The 17,513-nt window shown below is 51.2% G+C and overlaps 1 protein-coding gene across 1 annotated transcript in view; it reads right to left on the bottom strand.

Moving 5' to 3' along the window:
* Positions 1 to 7,884: 7,884 nt before the first annotated feature.
* CSMD2 (CUB and Sushi multiple domains 2) overlaps positions 7,885 to 17,513 on the bottom strand; it is a 368,722-nt gene continuing 359,093 nt past the window's right edge. Inside the window, exons 67-72 of the mRNA XM_069036010.1 lie at positions 14,179 to 14,340; positions 13,295 to 13,407; positions 12,328 to 12,415; positions 11,391 to 11,529; positions 9,992 to 10,165; positions 7,885 to 7,947 (exon numbers count right to left, since the gene is read on the bottom strand). Coding sequence (XP_068892111.1) covers positions 10,006 to 10,165; positions 11,391 to 11,529; positions 12,328 to 12,415; positions 13,295 to 13,407; positions 14,179 to 14,340 — 662 coding nt within the window. The 3' untranslated portion in view covers positions 7,885 to 7,947; positions 9,992 to 10,005. The remainder of the gene's footprint in view (positions 7,948 to 9,991; positions 10,166 to 11,390; positions 11,530 to 12,327; positions 12,416 to 13,294; positions 13,408 to 14,178; positions 14,341 to 17,513) is intronic.

The following is a 17,513-nucleotide window of genomic DNA, read 5'->3' as shown; positions in this document are numbered from 1 at the left end:
CCACGTGGTTTGGCCTCCTAGGGAGTGAATTCCCAAGGGAATTGTGCTGCTTGTGGGAGCCCCTCCCAGCTGATCCCACATCCAGGAATTCCAGGATAAAGCAGCTCCGGCAGCCTCGCCCTGGGCTCTTTTTTTCTGTCTCTACACGGATTTTAAACAATTTCTCCCCATTTTTTTGCCAGAATTCCCGGCAGATTTCCGAGGGAACTCTCCGGGACAGCGCCTGCAATCCCAAAGCTCCCATCATTTGCTCCAGCCGTGTTTTCCAGGTGCGGAGAAGTGCTGGAAGCAGGGAAAAATCCATAGTTACAATCCCGGCGGCTCGGTTCTTTCTCCCTGCTGGAAAACCTGGGAATTGCCACCTGGAGCAGAAGGTTTTCGCTTGGCCAGGAACAATTCCAGGTCTGGGAGGGGAGGGATGGGTGTGGGAAAGTCTCGCTGAAGTTGTGAGGATTGAAAAAGGGAATTTTTTGGGGAAAAAGTCGGATTAAATGGGAATCTCAAAGCTGCTCCCGCAGCTCCCAGCAGCTCCAGGCTGGAATGAGCAGCAGGAAAAGCTGGAGATTCCCCGGAGCTGAGGGAAATTTGGGTGTAAATCTTCAGCGAGTGGCGGTGCCTCGCTCCTCCCAGGAATCCCGGAATTATTTCAGTTGGAAAAACCCTCCGGGATCATCCAAGCTGTGACTGATCCCCATCCCAGAGCACTGAGGGCAACACCCGCGAATTCCTTGGATACCTGCAGGGATGGGGACTCCAAACCTCCCTTCCTAAAGCCTCGGAGTGGGATCAGCCGGGATTTATGGGATCCAACCTCCTCTGACCTCCAGGAGAGGCATGGAATTGTCCGGAGTGGGGTGGAATTGTCAATATTCCTTTGGCTCCCGCTCCTCGCTGCTTCCCGAAGGAAAACAGAGCCACAAATCCTCCCAGGAGCTGAATTCCAGGCTCTGCTTCCCTGCCCAGCAATTCCCAACTTTTCCCGGGAATCTGATGGCTCCGGGTGCTTTTAAAGCGCTTCCTCCAGGACTCTGGGGTGTCGGCATTCCCTGGGCATTCCCGGCCCTTTTCCAGCCGCAGGGAAGGAGGAACAGGCAGGAAATCAGCTGGAACCGCTGCTGGAAAGGGCAAATGGAGCAATAATTCCTTGGGAATAATTCCTGGGAATAATTCCTGGATGTGGCCTGACACCCCTTTATCCCTGCATCCTTAGCCTGAATTCAAGGGATAGTTAATTAAAGGAATATTTAATCAATTCCAGGGATAGTTAATTAAAGGAATATTTAATTCAAGGGATTAATAGTTAATTTATAATTGAATAGTTAATTTATAATTGAATTTATAAATCAAAGGTGGGAAAAGGCGCCGATTCCATCATTTCCATCCCTCCCGCACTTCCACTCTCCTCACAGGGAGTTTTCCCACTCGTTTTGACTGGAACTTGGAATATTCCGGGCTGGCAGCTGAATGTTCTGGGAAGGGCTCGGAGCCCGAGGGGGGGGATTCGTTTGAAAAGAAAATCCTGATTAAAGAGATCTCCCGGATTTGTTGTTTTCTCGGGATGAGGCAGCTGCCGGCATTCCCGAGTCCCGCAGCTGTGGAATCCCACGGGAGGCTCCCGGGGAATTCCTCAGGTGGCTCTGGAAACTCGGGAATGTCTAAAAAGGGCTTTTGGTGGGATTTTTCTGCCGCCCCAGCACTGAGGGCAGAGGGGGATTTGCGGCGCGGAATTTTCACACCTGCAGCTTCCAACCGGGAAAAATCCTGGATTAGTTCCCTGTTCCGAGGCTGTCCCAGCTCCCACTGTGGGAATTCCGGGACGCGGCGCTTTTAAAGGGCCCTAAAAGCGCCATGGCCGCGGAATTAACGAGGCGTTAATGAGGGAGAGGCCTCATTAAGGAGCCGAACCGCGGCTGCCCGGGCCGAGCTGGGATTAATTAGGGATGGAAATTTATCCCGAGCCCTCCGCTCCCTCCTACGGCGCTCCCAGCTGCTCTTCCCGGTTTTATTCCCCCCCAATGCCCGGTGGAAGCTCCAGCGCTCTCTCCCCTTTTCCCTGCTGCTTTCTCCCTGATTTTTTTCCACCCAAAACCGCCAGGTGGAATTTCCAGCTCTCCCAGCTGTCCCGCTGCTTTCTCCTGGTTTTTTTTCCCCCCAGAAAATTCCCAGTGGATGCTCCAGCTCCTCCAGCTCCCAGTTTCCTTGCTGGTCTATCCCTGTTTTTTTCCCAGAATGTTCCCAGTGGATGCTCCAGCTCCCCCAGTTTCCCTGCTGCTCTCTTCCTGATTTTTTTCCCCCAGAAGATTCCCAGGGTTGGTCTCTCCCTGGTTTTCTCCCTTCCAAAATTCCCAGTGGGGCTCCAGCTCTCCCGTTTACCCCGCTGCTCTCTCCCTGATTTTTTCCCCCCAAAAGATTCCCAGTGGAAGGTCCAGCTCCTCCAGCTCCCTCTCCCAGTTTCCCTGCTGCTCCCTCCCTGTTCTTTTCCCCCAGAACATTCCTGATGTTTGTCTTTCCCTGTTTTTTTCCCTCCCAAAATGCCCGGTGGATGCTCCAGCTCCTGCCCCGCTGCCCTCTCCCTGTTTTTTCCCAGAATATTCCCAGTGGATGCTCCAGCTTTCCCAGCTTTCCTGCTGGTCTATCCCTGCTTTTTTCCCCCAGAATATTCCCAGTGGAAGCTCCAGCTCCTGCCCTGCTGCTGTCTCCCTGTTTTTTTTTCCCAGTGGAAGCTCCAGCTCCTCCAGCTCCCTCTCCCAGTTTCCCTGCTGCTCTTTCCCTGATTTTTTTCCCCCAGAAGATTCCCAGGGTTGGTCTCTCCCTGTTTTTTTTCCTTCCCAAAATTCCCAGTGGGGCTCCAACTCTCCCGTTTTCCCTGCTGCTCTCTCCCTGGGTTTTTTCCCCCCAAAAGATTCCCAGTGGAAGCTCCAGCTCCTGCCCCGCTGCTGTCTCCCTGTTTTTTTTCCCAGTGGAAGCTCCAGCTCCTCCAGCTCCCTCTCCCAGTTTCCCTGCTGCTCTTTCCCTGATTTTTTTCCCCCAGAAGATTCCCAGGGTTGGTCTCTCCCTGTTTTTTCCCTCCCAAAATTCCCAGTGGGGCTCCAGCTCTCCTGGTTTCCCTGCTGCTCTCTCCCTGGGTTTTTTCCCCCAGAAGATTCCCAGTGGATGCTCCAGCTCCCCCAGCTCCCTCTCCCAGTTTCCCTGCTGCTCTTTCCCTGGTTTTGTTCCCCAGAAGATTCCCAGGGTTGGTCTTTCCCTGTTTTTTTTCCCTCCCAAAATTCCCAGTGGAAGCTCCAGCTCCCTCTCCCAGTTTCCCTGCTGCTCTCTCTCTGTTTTTTTCCCCCCAGAAGATTCCCAGGGTTGGTCTCTCCCTGTTTTTTCCCTCCCAAAATTCCCAGTGGGGCTCCAGCTCTCCTGGTTTCCCCGCTGCTCTCTCCCTGGGTTTTTTCCCCCCAGAAAATCCCAGTGGAAGCTCCAGCTCCTCCAGCTCCCTCTCCCAGTTCTCCTGCTGCTCCCTCCCTCAATCAGCACCCACTGGGAGGGCCGAGAGGGATTTTAGGGATTCCTTCCCAGGGAATGTGGGCAGAGGGGTCGGGAGATGGGAGAGCTTTGGAAAGGCACAAAATCCCTTTGGAGGAGATTCCAGGGCTGGGACTTGGGAATGGAGGAATTCTCTCCTGGAGAACATCCAAAAGCTGAGCCTGGGCCAGGGATTAAATCCCAAATACAGAAGGAAACCTTGGGAAGTGGAAGGAGGAAGAATCCTGGAATGGTTTGGATTGGAAAGGACCTTAAGGATCATCCCATTGCATCCAATTCCATGGACAGGGACACCTTCCCCTATCCCAGGCAGCTCCAACCTGGCCTTGGACCCTTCCAGGGATCCAGGGGCAGCCCCAGCTTCTCTGGGAAGCTCTGTGGACTCCAAAGGGTTTGGATCCTCTTCCCTCCATCAGAATCCAGCTGGAATCCAGCAGGATCTGTTCTGCTGCCCCCAAATCCCAAGGAACCTCAGGCTCATCCCGCCAGGAACTGCTCACACCACACCAAACCTCCCCAAAACCCCTCAGCTCCCTCCCACCGCCTTTCCCCGCCCTCATTTTGGGTGAACTGAGCCGAGGAGGGATAAATCCAGGGATAAATCCAGGGATAAATCCAAGGATAAATCCAAGGATAAAGCATCTGGGAGAGGGAAGAGCCAAACAAAGGTGACGGAGAGCATCGAATCCACACGGGAGCGGAGCAGGAGCAACCTCGGGACATCAAAGACCCCGCCAGGGCCTCTTTGATCCCAAATTCCATCGATCCCGAGGTAATTCCTGCCAATCACCGGGCACGGGGAGAGAGAGGAGGCGTCGGGCTCCTAATTAAAACCTCATTAAGGCAAATTGGGGCTCCCGGAGCGGGACCACGGGGGGGGGGGGTGGGATGGGGAAGGGCTCGGTGGGATCCCGCTGTCCCTTCCCATGGGATATCCCTGATAAAACCCCGCTGGAAAAGCCGAATCCATTCTGCATTTAGAGGGGATTTGCCTGAATTCGCCCCATTTTTAAAACCGGGCTGCGCTTCCAAAGAGCCGGAAAAGCCGGGAATTCTCCATCCCAGCGGACAACCCAGGAAACGCCGGGATGAACCTCGGGGAATCGACACAAGAAGCACCAAGGGGGGTCTGTAAGGAAAAGCAATGCAAAAATCCAGATTTTTTTATTATTCGGAAGATCCAAAATCGAAAATAGCTTTGAAATTCCGCAGGGAGCGCCGGGAACACACGGAAAAGCCTCATATACAGAGACAGATAAATAAAAGGGGAATTCTGCAGACAAGCCGGAGGGGATGGAGAGATTCCATATGTACATTTTCATGGGAACCATTTATACACTTTATTACATTTACAAAAAAAAAAAAAAGAAAAAAAAAGCGGATTTTTGTTTTTCCCCACTACTTTTCCTTGTTTTTTCCTAGGATAATGAAAAAAAAAAAAATTTACAATTTTGTGGGGTTTTTTTTTCTTTTTTTTTTTTTTTTTTTTAGCTGTACAAACTTTTAATTAATAAAAATATATCTCTGTACAAAAGAGGGATTGAGCTTTTTTTGGGGTTTTTAATGTATTTTTTCCCTTTTTTTCCTAGGTTTTTTCCTTTTTTTCCCCCTTTTCCCCCTTTTTTTTCCCCCTTTTTTTTCCCCCTTTTTTTTCCTTTTTTCCCCTTTTTTTCCATATCTTTTTTTTCTTCCCCTCCCCCCCCCCCCCCCCTTTTTTTTTTTTTTCCTTTTTTTTCCCGTATTTTTTCCATAATTTTTTACCATATGCAGGTCCTCTGGGCACAAGGATGGAGAAAATGGCATGGAGCAGATCCCAGCCAGCTCGCAAAAAAACCCGGGATAAATCCCTTTCCCACTTCCTGGGCACCAGCAGGAAAAGGGAATTCATGGATCCAAAGCAGCAAATTCCATCGAAGTCGAGCTCCCCCCTCTCCCTGCCTGGGTGGTTTGAAATATTTTGGATTTATCTGACACTCCTGGATGGGATTTTCTCCTGGTTTTTCCATGGAATGAGCGGGAGTCGGGTGTGGGAAGCCAATGTGTGTTTGTGCATCGCATGGAGCAGCCAGGAGAGGATTCCCTGGAATCTGGACAGGAAGCTGGAAGGATCCAGGCTCTGCTTCCAAGGATTCCAGGGAGTTTTGGGCCCTGGAATTGGGATGGGGACACGGCAGGGCAGGAGCAGAGCACGGGGTGGGTTTGGCTGTGGGGTTTTTAGGGATAACAGAGCTTGGAAAAGACCAGGGATGGGCCAGGAGAGCACAGCTGGAGGCAGGGTGGGATCCAAGGATTCCAAGGGGTTATCCCAGCCTTGTTCCAGCATGGAATGATGGAGAGAGGACAACAGAAAAAGGGGAATATTCCCTTTGTGTCCCTCTGGGATTTGTGTCCCACCAGCTGGGAGGGACAGACACCATCCCAGGCCATCTGCCCGTGGAATTCAGCCCTGGAATCCTCTCCAGCTGGGAGCACACCTGACTCCAGCGTGCCCAAATCCATGTGGGAACACTTCCCTGACTCCTGCCCACGCTGGATTGGGGCTCTGGCTCCGGCTCCCACTTCCCAGGGAGAAATCAGAGCACCTTTGTGGGATTTTTGGGAGCAGAGGTGGCATTTTTTGGGAATTCTGCTCCCTCTGGGAGAGCCGAAGGAGAGCCAGGAGTAAGAAAAATGAAATATTTCCACCCAGAAAATCCAGGATAATCCAACAACAAATCCCAAATTAGCCTGTGGTTTTCAGCAGGCAGAACCTCAGGGAGGGGAAATCTGTGCTGGAATGGGAGCATGGATGGAAAGCCCCATTCCAAAGGGTTCATCCGGATTTCCCTTGGAGCCTCCTGGGCTCAGTGACCTGGGAATGGCACTTCAGCCTCCCTTGATCCTAAAAAAATGACTCCAAGCAAATTCTGGATCCCGAGGTGCAGCTCTGCTCCCCTGGGATGGCAGGGAAATTCCAGGCTGCCTTCCCTGCTCCCACAAAATCCCAGGAAACCTCGGTGCCCCTGGGAAATAATGGGAGCAGCTCGGGATGGGAATCAAAACTCCTCCTGTGCTGCCATTTGGAGGATCTGTCTGGAAAGGGGAAAGGATTTGGGAAGCTTTTGGGGGAATTTGTGTTTGTTGAGTTCTTTGGAGAGGTTTTTTTGTCCCTTTGGATATTCCTGTCCTTCCTGGAATCATCCAGCAGTGGATTCCTGATCAGGGATTTGGGCCCAGCTCAAATCAGGGGGAGGTGTTTCCTTTCCATCCCTGAGAGCTGGAAAATCCAGCCAGGGGCAGGAAAAACCCAGCCAGGAATAGCCAAGGGAAAATCAAACCACAGGAAAGAATGGAAAAGTTTCCCAGATTTTGGGAAGGTCCCATTTGGAAACTCTTTCTGGGGTGGAAAATCCTACAAAAAATAACCCAGAAACCCAAATATGGACAAACAAATCCTCATCCTGTCCCATCCAGGGGATTTCCACCAATCCAGCCAGGAATGCCCAAAGGAAAACGAAACACAGCGAAGAGGGGAAGAGCTTTGGGAAGCTTTTCCCAAGTTTTGGGACGGTTCCATTTGGAAACTCTTCCTGGGGTAGAAAAACCAACAAAGAAATAACCCAGAAACCCAAATACGGACAAACAAATCCTTGTCCTGGATCCAGGGGACTTCCATGAATCCAGCCAGGAATGCCCAAAGGAAAATGAAACACAGGGAAGAGGGGGAAGCTTCCCAAGTTTTACTTGGAGAGGCCCCATTTGAAAAACCCTTCCTCTGCTCAAGCCCTGGGGTGGAAAATCCTACAAAAATTAACCCAGACACCCAAATCCTCATCCTGTCCCATCCAGGTGTTTTCCACGAATCCAGCCAGGAATGCCCAAAGGAAAACAAAACACAGGCAAGAGGGGAAGAGCTTTGGGAAGCTTTTCCCAAGTTTTGGGAAGGTTCCATTTGGAAACTCCTCCCCTGCTCAAGCCCTGGGGTAGAAAATCCTATAAAAAAAAGAAACCCAGAAACCCAACCCCAAATCCTCATCCTGCCCCATCCAGGTGTTTCCCACGAATCCAGCACCTTGTGCACAACCTCTTTGTTGCCCGAGCTCTTCCCAAAGTTTGGGGGCAGCTGGAAGGACCCCCCCCAGCTCCTTCCAGGAACACTGGGAGCAGCTTGGGAACGCCTTCCCACCACTTCCAGGCCCTCCCTTCCCGAGGGCTTGGAGCGGGGCTGGGAGCCGCCGGCAGGGCGGGGGCGGAGCCGGAGCAGACCTTTGGCTCGGGGATCCAGCGGGGATGGAGGAGGCGGATCCAGCAGCCCCTCGGGAATTCCAGGGAGGTGCAGCAGCTTCTCCGCGGCCTCGGCAGGAGCAGGGGGATGGGGAGGGGATGGATGGATGGATGGTGAGCTGGGATAATCATCCACTGGACACCGAGCCCGGGAATCTGGGATGGACACAGGGAAAACAAAGAGCTGGTTGTGACACAGGAAGCGGCTTTGTTATCCTGAAATTGGAATATTCCAGTCTGGAAGGGCTCTACGATCCACAGGGAATTTTTGATTGCTTGAACCTTGTAAATCCCAGATTCCTGTGCAAAATTCCCTGTCTGGAATCACCCAGAGAATGATCCCTCTTGGAGATCTGTTTTTCCTTCCCATCTCTCCCTGCAGTAAAACTTTAAAACCCCGGATTCCTGTGCAAAATTCCCTGTCTGGAATCACCCAGGGAAGGATCCCTCTTGGAGATCTGTTTTTCCTTCCCATCTCTCCCTGCAGTGAAACTTTAAAACCCCAGATTCCTGTGCAAAATTCCCTGTCTGGAGTCACACAGAGAAGGATTCCACTTCAAATCCCATTTTTTTCCTGTTCCTACCACAGGTTTGTTGGGATTTCCTTGGCCACTAACCAGGGCCTGGTTTGGGGCAGGCCCTGGGCAGAGCTGATCCCACAGAAGGGATGTACAGGGATCCCTGGATCCCTGAGCTTGGAAAAGGCCTTGGAGATCATTGGGTCCAACACTTGTCAGCAGCCTGTGGCACCGAGTGCCACATCCAGGCTTTCCTTGGACACCTCCACAGATGGCAACTCCAAACCTCCCTGGGCTGCCCATTCCAATGTCCAACCACCCCTTCTGGGAATAAACTCATCCTGATTTCCATCCTGAACCTCCCCTGGGACAGCTTAAGGCCGCCTCTTGTCCTACCAAGCCTCAAATCCAACTTCTGGCCCTGCAGGGACATTCCAAGATCCACAAGATCCTTTGGGCAATCCTGGGCCTCCTTTGACCCACTGATCCCACTGAGCTAAAAGAAAATGGGATATTGGGAAGAAATTCCTCCTGATTTCCAACCTAAACCTTTCCTGGGTCTTAAAGCTGTGTCCTCTTGTCCTATCAAGCCTCAAATCAAGCTCCTGGATCTGTCCAGAACATTCCAAGATCCACAAGATCCCTTGGGCAATCCTGGGCCTCCTTTCCCAATATCCCACAGAATTCAAAGGGTGTGGGATATTGGGAAGAAATTCTTCCTGATTTCCAACCTAAAACTTCTGTGGGTCTTAAAGCTGTGTCCTCTTGTCCTAGCAAGCCTCAAATCAAGCTCCTGGATCTGTCCAGAACATTCCAAGGCTCACAAGATCCCTTGGGGAATCCTGGGCCTTCTTTGACCCACTGCTCCCACTGAGCTAAAAGAAAGTGGGATATTGGGAAGAAATTCCTCCTGATTTCCAACCTAAACCTTTCCTGGGTCTTAAAGCTGTGTCCTCTTGTCCTAGCAAGCCTCAAATCAAGCTCCTGGCCCGGCAAGGACATTCCAAGACCCACAAGATCCCTTGGGCAATCCTGGACCTTCTTTGACCCACTGCTCCAACTGAGCTAAAAGAAAGTGGGATATTGGGAAGAAATTCCTCCTGATTTCCAACCTAAAACTTCTGTGGGTCTTAAAGCTGTGTCCTAGCAAGCCTCAAATCCAGCTCCTGGATCTGTCCAGAACATTCCAAGACCCACAAGATCCCTTGGGCAATCCTGGGCCTCCTTTGACCCACTGCTCCCACTGAGCTAAAAGAAAGTGGGACATTGGGAAAAAATTCCTCCTGATTTCCAACCTAAACCTTTCCTGGAGCAGCTTAAGGCTGTCTCTCATCCCATCATTCCTTGAGTCCAACTCCTGGCCCGGCAAGGGCATTCCAAGCCCCACAAGATCCCTTCGATCCACTGCTTCACTGGAGCTACAGCCGAGTGCGTTCAGACGGGAAATCCGGACGGAATTCCTCCCCGCGAGGCTGGGATGGAACCCCCCCCCCCCCCCGGCACAATCCGTAGCTACCTCAAGCAGCCAAGACCACCTCGGAGCCGCGCGGAAGGCCTGGTCGCCCGCGGCGCCGGGCGAGCTTTTACCAAGAGCCCTCCCGGCCCCGCCGCGTTCCGTGCCGCCGCGACTCTGAGGGGAGCGAGGCGGACGGCGGCGGCGGCGGCGGCCACGGCGCACTCACCGTGAGGGCCGGCGCTATACGGCCGTGCACACCGTGCTCACGGTGAACTCGGCCTCGCCCGCCATGATGTCCGAGGGCTGCAGGTTGCGGTCGTACATGGGGTTCTCGAAGGTTCCCCTCACGTTGGTGTTCTCGTGGCCGGCGTAGCCGTTGAACGGGACTTTGGGTCTCCTCCTGAGGCGTCGGGGACAAAACGCACCCAGGTCACGGCCCTTGAAGGGAGGGGACTGGTAGGGTGGGAGGGAAATGGGGTTTGGAGGAAGGGGGAATCCACGGGGATGGGGCAGGAAAATCTGGGTTTGCAGCAGGGAGCGGGAGGGAAGGTGAATTTTCGACGCGTTCAAAGCCGCGGGGGAAGGAATCGGCTTGGGATCCTCCTAAATGTGGCCACAAATCCCATTAATGGGCAGCAAAAGCCTCGCCCTTCTCCTCTCCCAAATCCTCATCTCTTCGTGCTTTGTTGTCCCACCTCCTGAATTAAACCAGGCCTAAAGGGGGGATTTGAAGTCCAGCTTCGATTTCTCTCGAATCCCGGAATTTCTTTCACCTTTTGGAATTTCTGCCCCAAACCCACCTGTGTTTGTAGAGATAAAGCTTTGTTTTCCCACCTCATGAATTAAACCAGGCCTAAAGTGAGGGGGATTTTAAGCCCAGCTCCGATTTCTCTCAAATCCCTGAATTTCTTTCACCTTTTGGAATTATTGCCCCCAATCTCCCAAACTCTCTTTGTTATTGTCCCACCCCCTGAATTAAACCAGGCCTAAAGGGAGGGGGATTTTAAGCCCGGCTCCGATTTCTCTCAAATCCCGGAATTTCTTTCCCCTTTTGGAACTTCTGCCCCAAACCCACCTGTGTTTGTAGAGATAAAGCTTTGTTTTCCCACCTCATGAATTAAACCAGGCCTAAAGTGAGGGGGATTTTAAGCCCGGCTCCAATTTCTCTCGAATCCCGGAATTTCTTTCACCTTTTGGAATTATTGCCCCCAATCTCCCAAACCCTCTTTGTTATTGTCCCACCTCATGAATTAAACCAGGCCTAAAGGGAGGGGGATTTTAAGTCCAGCTCCGATTTCTCTCGAATCCCTGAATTTCTTTCCCCTTTTGGAATTTCTGCCCCAAACCCACCTGTGTTTGTAGAGATAAAGCTTTGTTTTCCCACCTCATGAATTAAACCAGGCCTAAAGTGAGGGGGATTTTAAGCCCAGCTCCGATTTCTCTCAAATCCCAGAATTTCTTTCACCTTTTGGAATTATTGCCCCCAATCTCCCAAACCCTCTTTGTTATTGTCCCACCTCATGAATTAAACCAGTCCTAAAGTGAGGGGGATTTTAAGCCCAGCTCAGATTTCTCTCAAATCCCAGAATTTCTTTCACCTTTTGGAACTTCTGCCCCAAACCCACCTGTGTTTGTAGAGATAAAGCACAAACCCTGCAATAATCAGGGCGATGAAAGGCACAAGGATGGCGGCTGCCACGGAGCTGCTGTTGGATGCAAAGTGGTGACCTATGGATTCGGGATCGTTTTCCATCATGCTGATGTCTGGAACACAGCAGAAAGGAACACATTTCCCACATATTTCCCACATTTCCCACATATTTCCCACATTTCCAAGCCCCTGCTGGGGGAAAAGGGGCTTGGCTCGAGTGACACCGGCAGCAAAATGAGGGAAGCGGTGCTGGAAAAGGGAATTGAAAGCTGCTGGGATGGAGGCAGCAAGGATGGAGATCCAGCCTAACTTAGGCCTCATCATTTATTTAGAGCTGCAATCAAAGACAGGTGTAAATTGATTTATTTTGCTAAAAAAGTTACAACTTGGATGCACCAAGTTGGGCTTTAAGGGAGACTCTGAAACGCTGCAGTAACGAGCATCCATAAAGGTGATGAGATCCCGACAATCCTGAGGGATTAAGGAGCTCAGACCACGCTTTAAGAGGTATTGAGGAGCTTAAACTTCGGGTGGTTTAAGCTCTCAAGAGCGTCTGTGAGTTCTGACTGAGACGTTTTCTGTGGTGGGAACAGGATTTGGGCTTGGCAGGGATGTGGAAATGTGGAGAAAAACGTGTCCAGGTCTGTTTGTGCTTCCAAGCTCTCCCTGCTTTTGGACAGCAGCCTGGTTATCCCTCATTTTGTTCCCAAATTATCCATTTTATCATCGTGCTGTTTGTTTTGTGCTGTTTTGTCTCCCACAAACCTCACACCCGAGTTCAGCAGAACGCCCGGAAAGCGCTGAGAATTCAAACCAGGGACTGGGAAAACATTCCCTGGTTGGAAATCCCCACCAGGCCAAAATGGAGCTTTTGGAATTAAGGGAAAAAGTGCAAATCCAAGGAATTTTACCAAGTCTCTGGAGGCCAAACTGCCCGAAGCCTTTGCCACGCACAAAGCCCTGGTACACGAAGGTGCCGCTCGAGGACTCCGACGAGACCTGTGGGGACAGGAGAAAGGAGATCAATGGATTTATCCAACGTTTAACACCCAGCTCATCCCAGCCCCTTCCAAGTGCATTCATTTGATGCAATTCCCCAGAAAATCCTGGCATTTTTCAAGGAGTTTCACTGCTCAAGACGTCTCAAAGGAAGGGAAGCCAAAAAAATCGGGTTTGCCATCAACTGGAGAGGACGTTGCTGATTCCAGGGGGAGAGGTAAAAAGCGGCCATGGGTCAGTTGGATCTGCATTTTTTCCAAGCTCCAGTGGATCCCTAAAGGGCTTGGGAAGCTCCCAGGTACAGGCAGAGGGGTGAGGAGTTGGCTCCATTACAGGGAAAATCAGCTCGTCCAGCGAGATGCTGAGCAGATGGAAAATATCCACATGGAAGGAATCCCGTTGGTTTCTCCTCCAGCATTCCCTGGGAGGTGATGGATTCCAAAGCCCAGGGCAATAAACCCAACCCCCAGCTGCAGGAGGAGCTGGCACACACGTGGTGTCACCTGCTGGGGAAGTGCCACATGGCCCCTCCCAGCACTGGGCACCGGAGCAGCCTCATCCCGCTCCCAGCTCCAGGAATTATCCCTCAGCTTCAGGGAAGGGAAATCCAGGCTGTGACAGCCACGGGAGGGACAGACACCATCCCAGGCCATCTGCCCGTGGAATTCAGCCCTGGAATCCTCTCCAGCTGGGAGCACACCTGACTCCAGCATGCCCAAATCCATGTGGGAACACTTCCCTGACTCCTGCCCACGCTGGATCGGGGCTCTGGCTCTGGCTCCCACTTCCCAGGGAGAAATCACTCTGCACCTTTGTGGGATTTTTGGGAGCAGAGGTGGCATTTTTGGGACTACTGGAGGGTGGATTTTGTGCACTCACGTGTCCATCCAGAGCCCATTTGTCATTCCTGAACTTGTTGGCAAAGATCTCCAGAGGTCCCATGATCTGGTAGACCTGGAGCAGCAGGTGCACGTCTTCCTTCTTGTAAATCCCTGGAAAAGAAGAGATTTTGTCAGCTCTGGATCACTCTGGCTTGAAATAAGTGATTGGGAGGGCAGAGAAACCACCTCAGGGTTTGAGTGAACACCAGTCCTGTCACTGGGATGGATTGGGAAACACAGCCCAGGGTATTGAAAATGTTTTCCATATGGAAAAGGACTCAATATTCAGGTTCTGCTGCTGGATCAGGAAGAGGCTGGTGCTCCAGGAGGGCAGGGACAGGGAGCACTGATGGAATCATGAGCTGGAAGGGACCCCCAAGGATCCTCGAAGTCCCTCTCACAGAATTTCATCTTTTTTGCCAAAAGCTCCAAGTCCTTCCTTGGGCATCTCCAGGGATGGGGACTCCAAACCTCCCCGTGCAGTTCCAAGGCCTGACCACCCTTTCCAGGAAGAAACTTTCCCTCCAATCCAATCTAAACCTTCCCTGGCCCAGCCTGAGGCTGTTCCCTCTCATCCTGGGAGCAGAGCCCGACCCCCCTGGCTGCCCCCTCCTGTCAGGGACTTGTGCAGAGCCAGAAGGTCCCCCCCGGAGCCTCCTTCTCTCCAGGCTCCCTCAGGAGCTCTCCAGACCCTTTTTCATCTCCATTCCCTTCTCTGGACACGCTCCAGCCCCTCAAGGTCTCTCTGGCCATGAGTGACCAGAACTGGACACAGCTCTAGAGGTGTCCCAGCAGTGCCAGCACAGGGGAAAGCCCCTCCCTGGCCAGGACACCCCTTGTGCCAACACCAACCCCTCCCAAAGGCCACGTGGTGCCCCTTACCAGACACCTGGAGCTCCACCCCGCTGTGGTCAATCAAGGTGGCGTTGACCTTACTGGTGGCGGGGTCGAAGCTGGTGACGGAGAGCATGGCCGGCTGCTTCTTCCCCATGTACTCGTAGGAGCCCTTCCACAGGGAATTCCTCGCGAACACATCCGCGGGCACTGGGAGCACAGCGACGGGAGATGCATGTCATGGGTTAGCAAAGCAGAGTCCCGGCTTGCCAAGGGGTGCTTACAGCTTCCTCTGTGACCTGACAGGACCTATCAGTGGCCAGTTTGAATATGGACAATTCTTTGAGCCACCTGAAGTTGTGACCACCTCTGTGATCCACACTTAAGAATAGGAAATTCCGAGGCAGAGTTTCTCTGTCTCGTTTCCAGTGCTGGGCCAGGTGGCTGTGGGCCCCGTGTGGGGGCCAGTGGGCCAGGCCAGGCCGGGCCATGGCCATCCTGGAGCCGATGGGCCCTGTTCCACCCGTGGAACCCCCCCACAGCCCTGCTGTGGGCAGCCAGAGCAGCCCGGCTCCCCCTCTCCAGTGCAGCCAAGATTCAGCTGAAGCTGCACCGCTGTCCGGCAAAAGATCATGTGAGCAACAGCGATGATAAGTGACGTTCCAGCTGCAAGGCCCGGGTGAGATTAACCTTTCTAGTGCTTGTGAAGAGCTGAAAACCTGAGGGAAGTGTCCTGGGTTGCAGTGTATTCTATTCCCATCCCCATGAGCTGTTGAAATCAGGTGGGGCAGTGTTTCCTTGCCTCCTCCCCCCAGACCATCTTTCTGTTAATGGCCCATCATTGTCCTGCCCCATGACTCAGAGATAACTCCCTCCGGATACTCTGCTGTTGATGACTCAGAGATAACTCCCTCCGGACTATCTACTGTTGATGACCCTCAGATAACTCCCTCCGGACTATCTGCTGTTAATGAGCCTAATCAACACTTGACCTCATGACTCATTACCCCATTATGAGATGCTCCACCCAGAGGGAGGAACCAAGCATTCCATCCTGGATATAATCTGAGATTCTGAACACCAGAGACAATCTTTCCACTGGATTTCCAGAGGACAGGAGCCACACAGCCACCACTGGACCTCCTGAGGAAGAGCAGACCCTTTTCTACAGGATCACGGCTTCAGAGGACTGCAGCCACCATTCTACCAGACTGCTACCACCACCCTGCCTAACAGGGACTCAGGCTGTATCTTGACTCTGTCAGTTTGAACCCGTGTTTTCTTTTAGTTTTTCCTTTTCTTTAGTTTCCCCATTAAATTGTTACTCTGACTTGGTGCTTCCCACTGGTTTGTTTTCAAACTAGTACAGAAGAGAAAGAGGAGATGCTTAAAGCTGAAATTCTGTTGTGAAGCTATGATATGTCAGAGTATCTCGTTGTAATTTCACGAAGATATGGGGGGTGGAGTGTTCAACTCGGAAGCAAAAGCACCTGCGCTGAGATAGGCAGATGCTGATGCAGCTGTAATTTCATGAGAAGTTTGGACAGGGAGAGATGGAAGTGATGAGGACTTTTGCTCCAAATGGGAAAGGAGAAAACCTCAGTTCCTAGAGATGCTCCCAGAGATAGTCCTAGAGATGAAGATGAGGAAGACCCTTTGCTCCCAGGGAAGGAGAAGGGCCTCTGTTCTTAGAGATGAAATGCTCCCAGAGATGAGTGAACTTTTGTTTCTGAACGGCTCAACCTTAAAATTGTACCCCAAAAAACTTCAAGAGTGGACCCTCGAAAGCAGTTGCGGGAAAAGCTGCAAGTCGGGGGAAAGGACTCACATGCGAGCAGAGAGACTCCTCTTCCTAAATGGACTGAACAATATTTGGAAGTGGGTGGCTGTCTCGGTGTGATACTGTTTTCATAGCATGGACAAGAGAGACTCCTCTTCCTAAATGGACTGAACAAGGTTATTATGGAAGTGGTAACAGACTGAACATCTCAAGGGTTGTCTTTTTCCATTGTCAGTGGGAGACGGGAGGAAGGTGGGGGAGGAGAAGAGTTCTGAAGGTGTGGTATAATTTTTTTTCCTCTTCTTTTAGGTCTGTTAATAAACTTCTTTATATTCTTTCAAGTTTGGTGCCTGCTTTGCATTTCTCCTAATTCTTATCTTGCAGAAGGTAAACAGTAATGAGTATTTTGGACCAAACCACTACAATGCAGAAAACCAGGAGCATTTCTGTTTTCCAGCGGAAAAAAAAAAAAACAGAGCAGGATTCCCATCTTTCCTCAAATTCACCAGGAATAATTGAATGATTTGAACCATCTCAAATCCCACCTGCTCCGTGCCGTCCCCATGGGGGACAAAGCCAAAAGTGGTGACTTTAATTTGGTTGTGGTGATAAAAAACTGCAAGGAACGTTTTAAAAACAAAGCCATCCACAAAAGAATTTATTAGGAAAAGCTAATTTCAAATAAAAAAGGTCAAATGTACGACATCCTGGAGGGGCTGGAATGCTCTGGGGAGGGCAGTGGGTGGTGATGTCCAGCTCCTGTAAGGATCCTGTGTGTTTTCCAGGGAATAGGATGGGGCACGTGGCAGCTTCCAGCTGTGCCAAGGATTTCAGGAGGGTGGATTTGGTGAGGGTCCAGGGGTAGCAGGTGAAACACAGAATTGTAAAGAAATATGAAGATTTTTAGTTATAGGCTAGCTGTGTTGAAATTAGTTAGGATAGGAGTGAGTTTGGGCTTGGCTAGAGTTAATTGGAATAGTTAGTTAAGAAGAGCTGGTCCTGAAAGGAGTTTTCAAGATGTAATTGATTACTGAATTAATTGATAGCCTGTCAAGTTTATGTTTGCTCAGCTGTGCTTAGAATGGGAAATAGAAACATTGATAAGTTGGTCTAAGGAACAAGGACAATTACCAATTTCCTCCCTCTGTGAGAACTGATCCAAAAGTCACGCTGGAGGAAATTTGGAGGTCACTGAAGTGATTTAGGATTGTTAAAAGCTCAGGAGGGCGAAAAGGCCAAAATGAGGGAGAGGAGTATTACTTCCTCCATCTGGGAGCACGGACCCGATTCGAGATCACCGGCTCCACTCAGAGCACACACTACGGATGCTTAGTGACATTTCAGCTCATTTCCATAGGAAGCGGAGAACGGGAGGTGTTGATGTTATGAATATGCATTTGTGTTTTGGATATTCATAATATTGGCAGAGAAAAGCTTTGTGTTTGCTTGGATCGGGGCCCTGCGTCTCAGGGAATGATCCCTGATAAACATGCACTTTCTAACTCTAAGCTGTTAGAGAGTCTCTGTCCATCTCAGTTGGATATCGGTATTAGATCCTTATCCATATTTTGGTAAATCACAGGGATGAGTCCCTGAGCATGAG

Source organism: Aphelocoma coerulescens, chromosome 23 (assembly GCF_041296385.1).
Source record: "Aphelocoma coerulescens isolate FSJ_1873_10779 chromosome 23, UR_Acoe_1.0, whole genome shotgun sequence".
NCBI lineage: Eukaryota > Metazoa > Chordata > Aves > Passeriformes > Corvidae > Aphelocoma > Aphelocoma coerulescens.
Note: the sequence above shows the minus strand (reverse complement) of the source record. Positions and strands in the feature narration are given on the sequence as shown.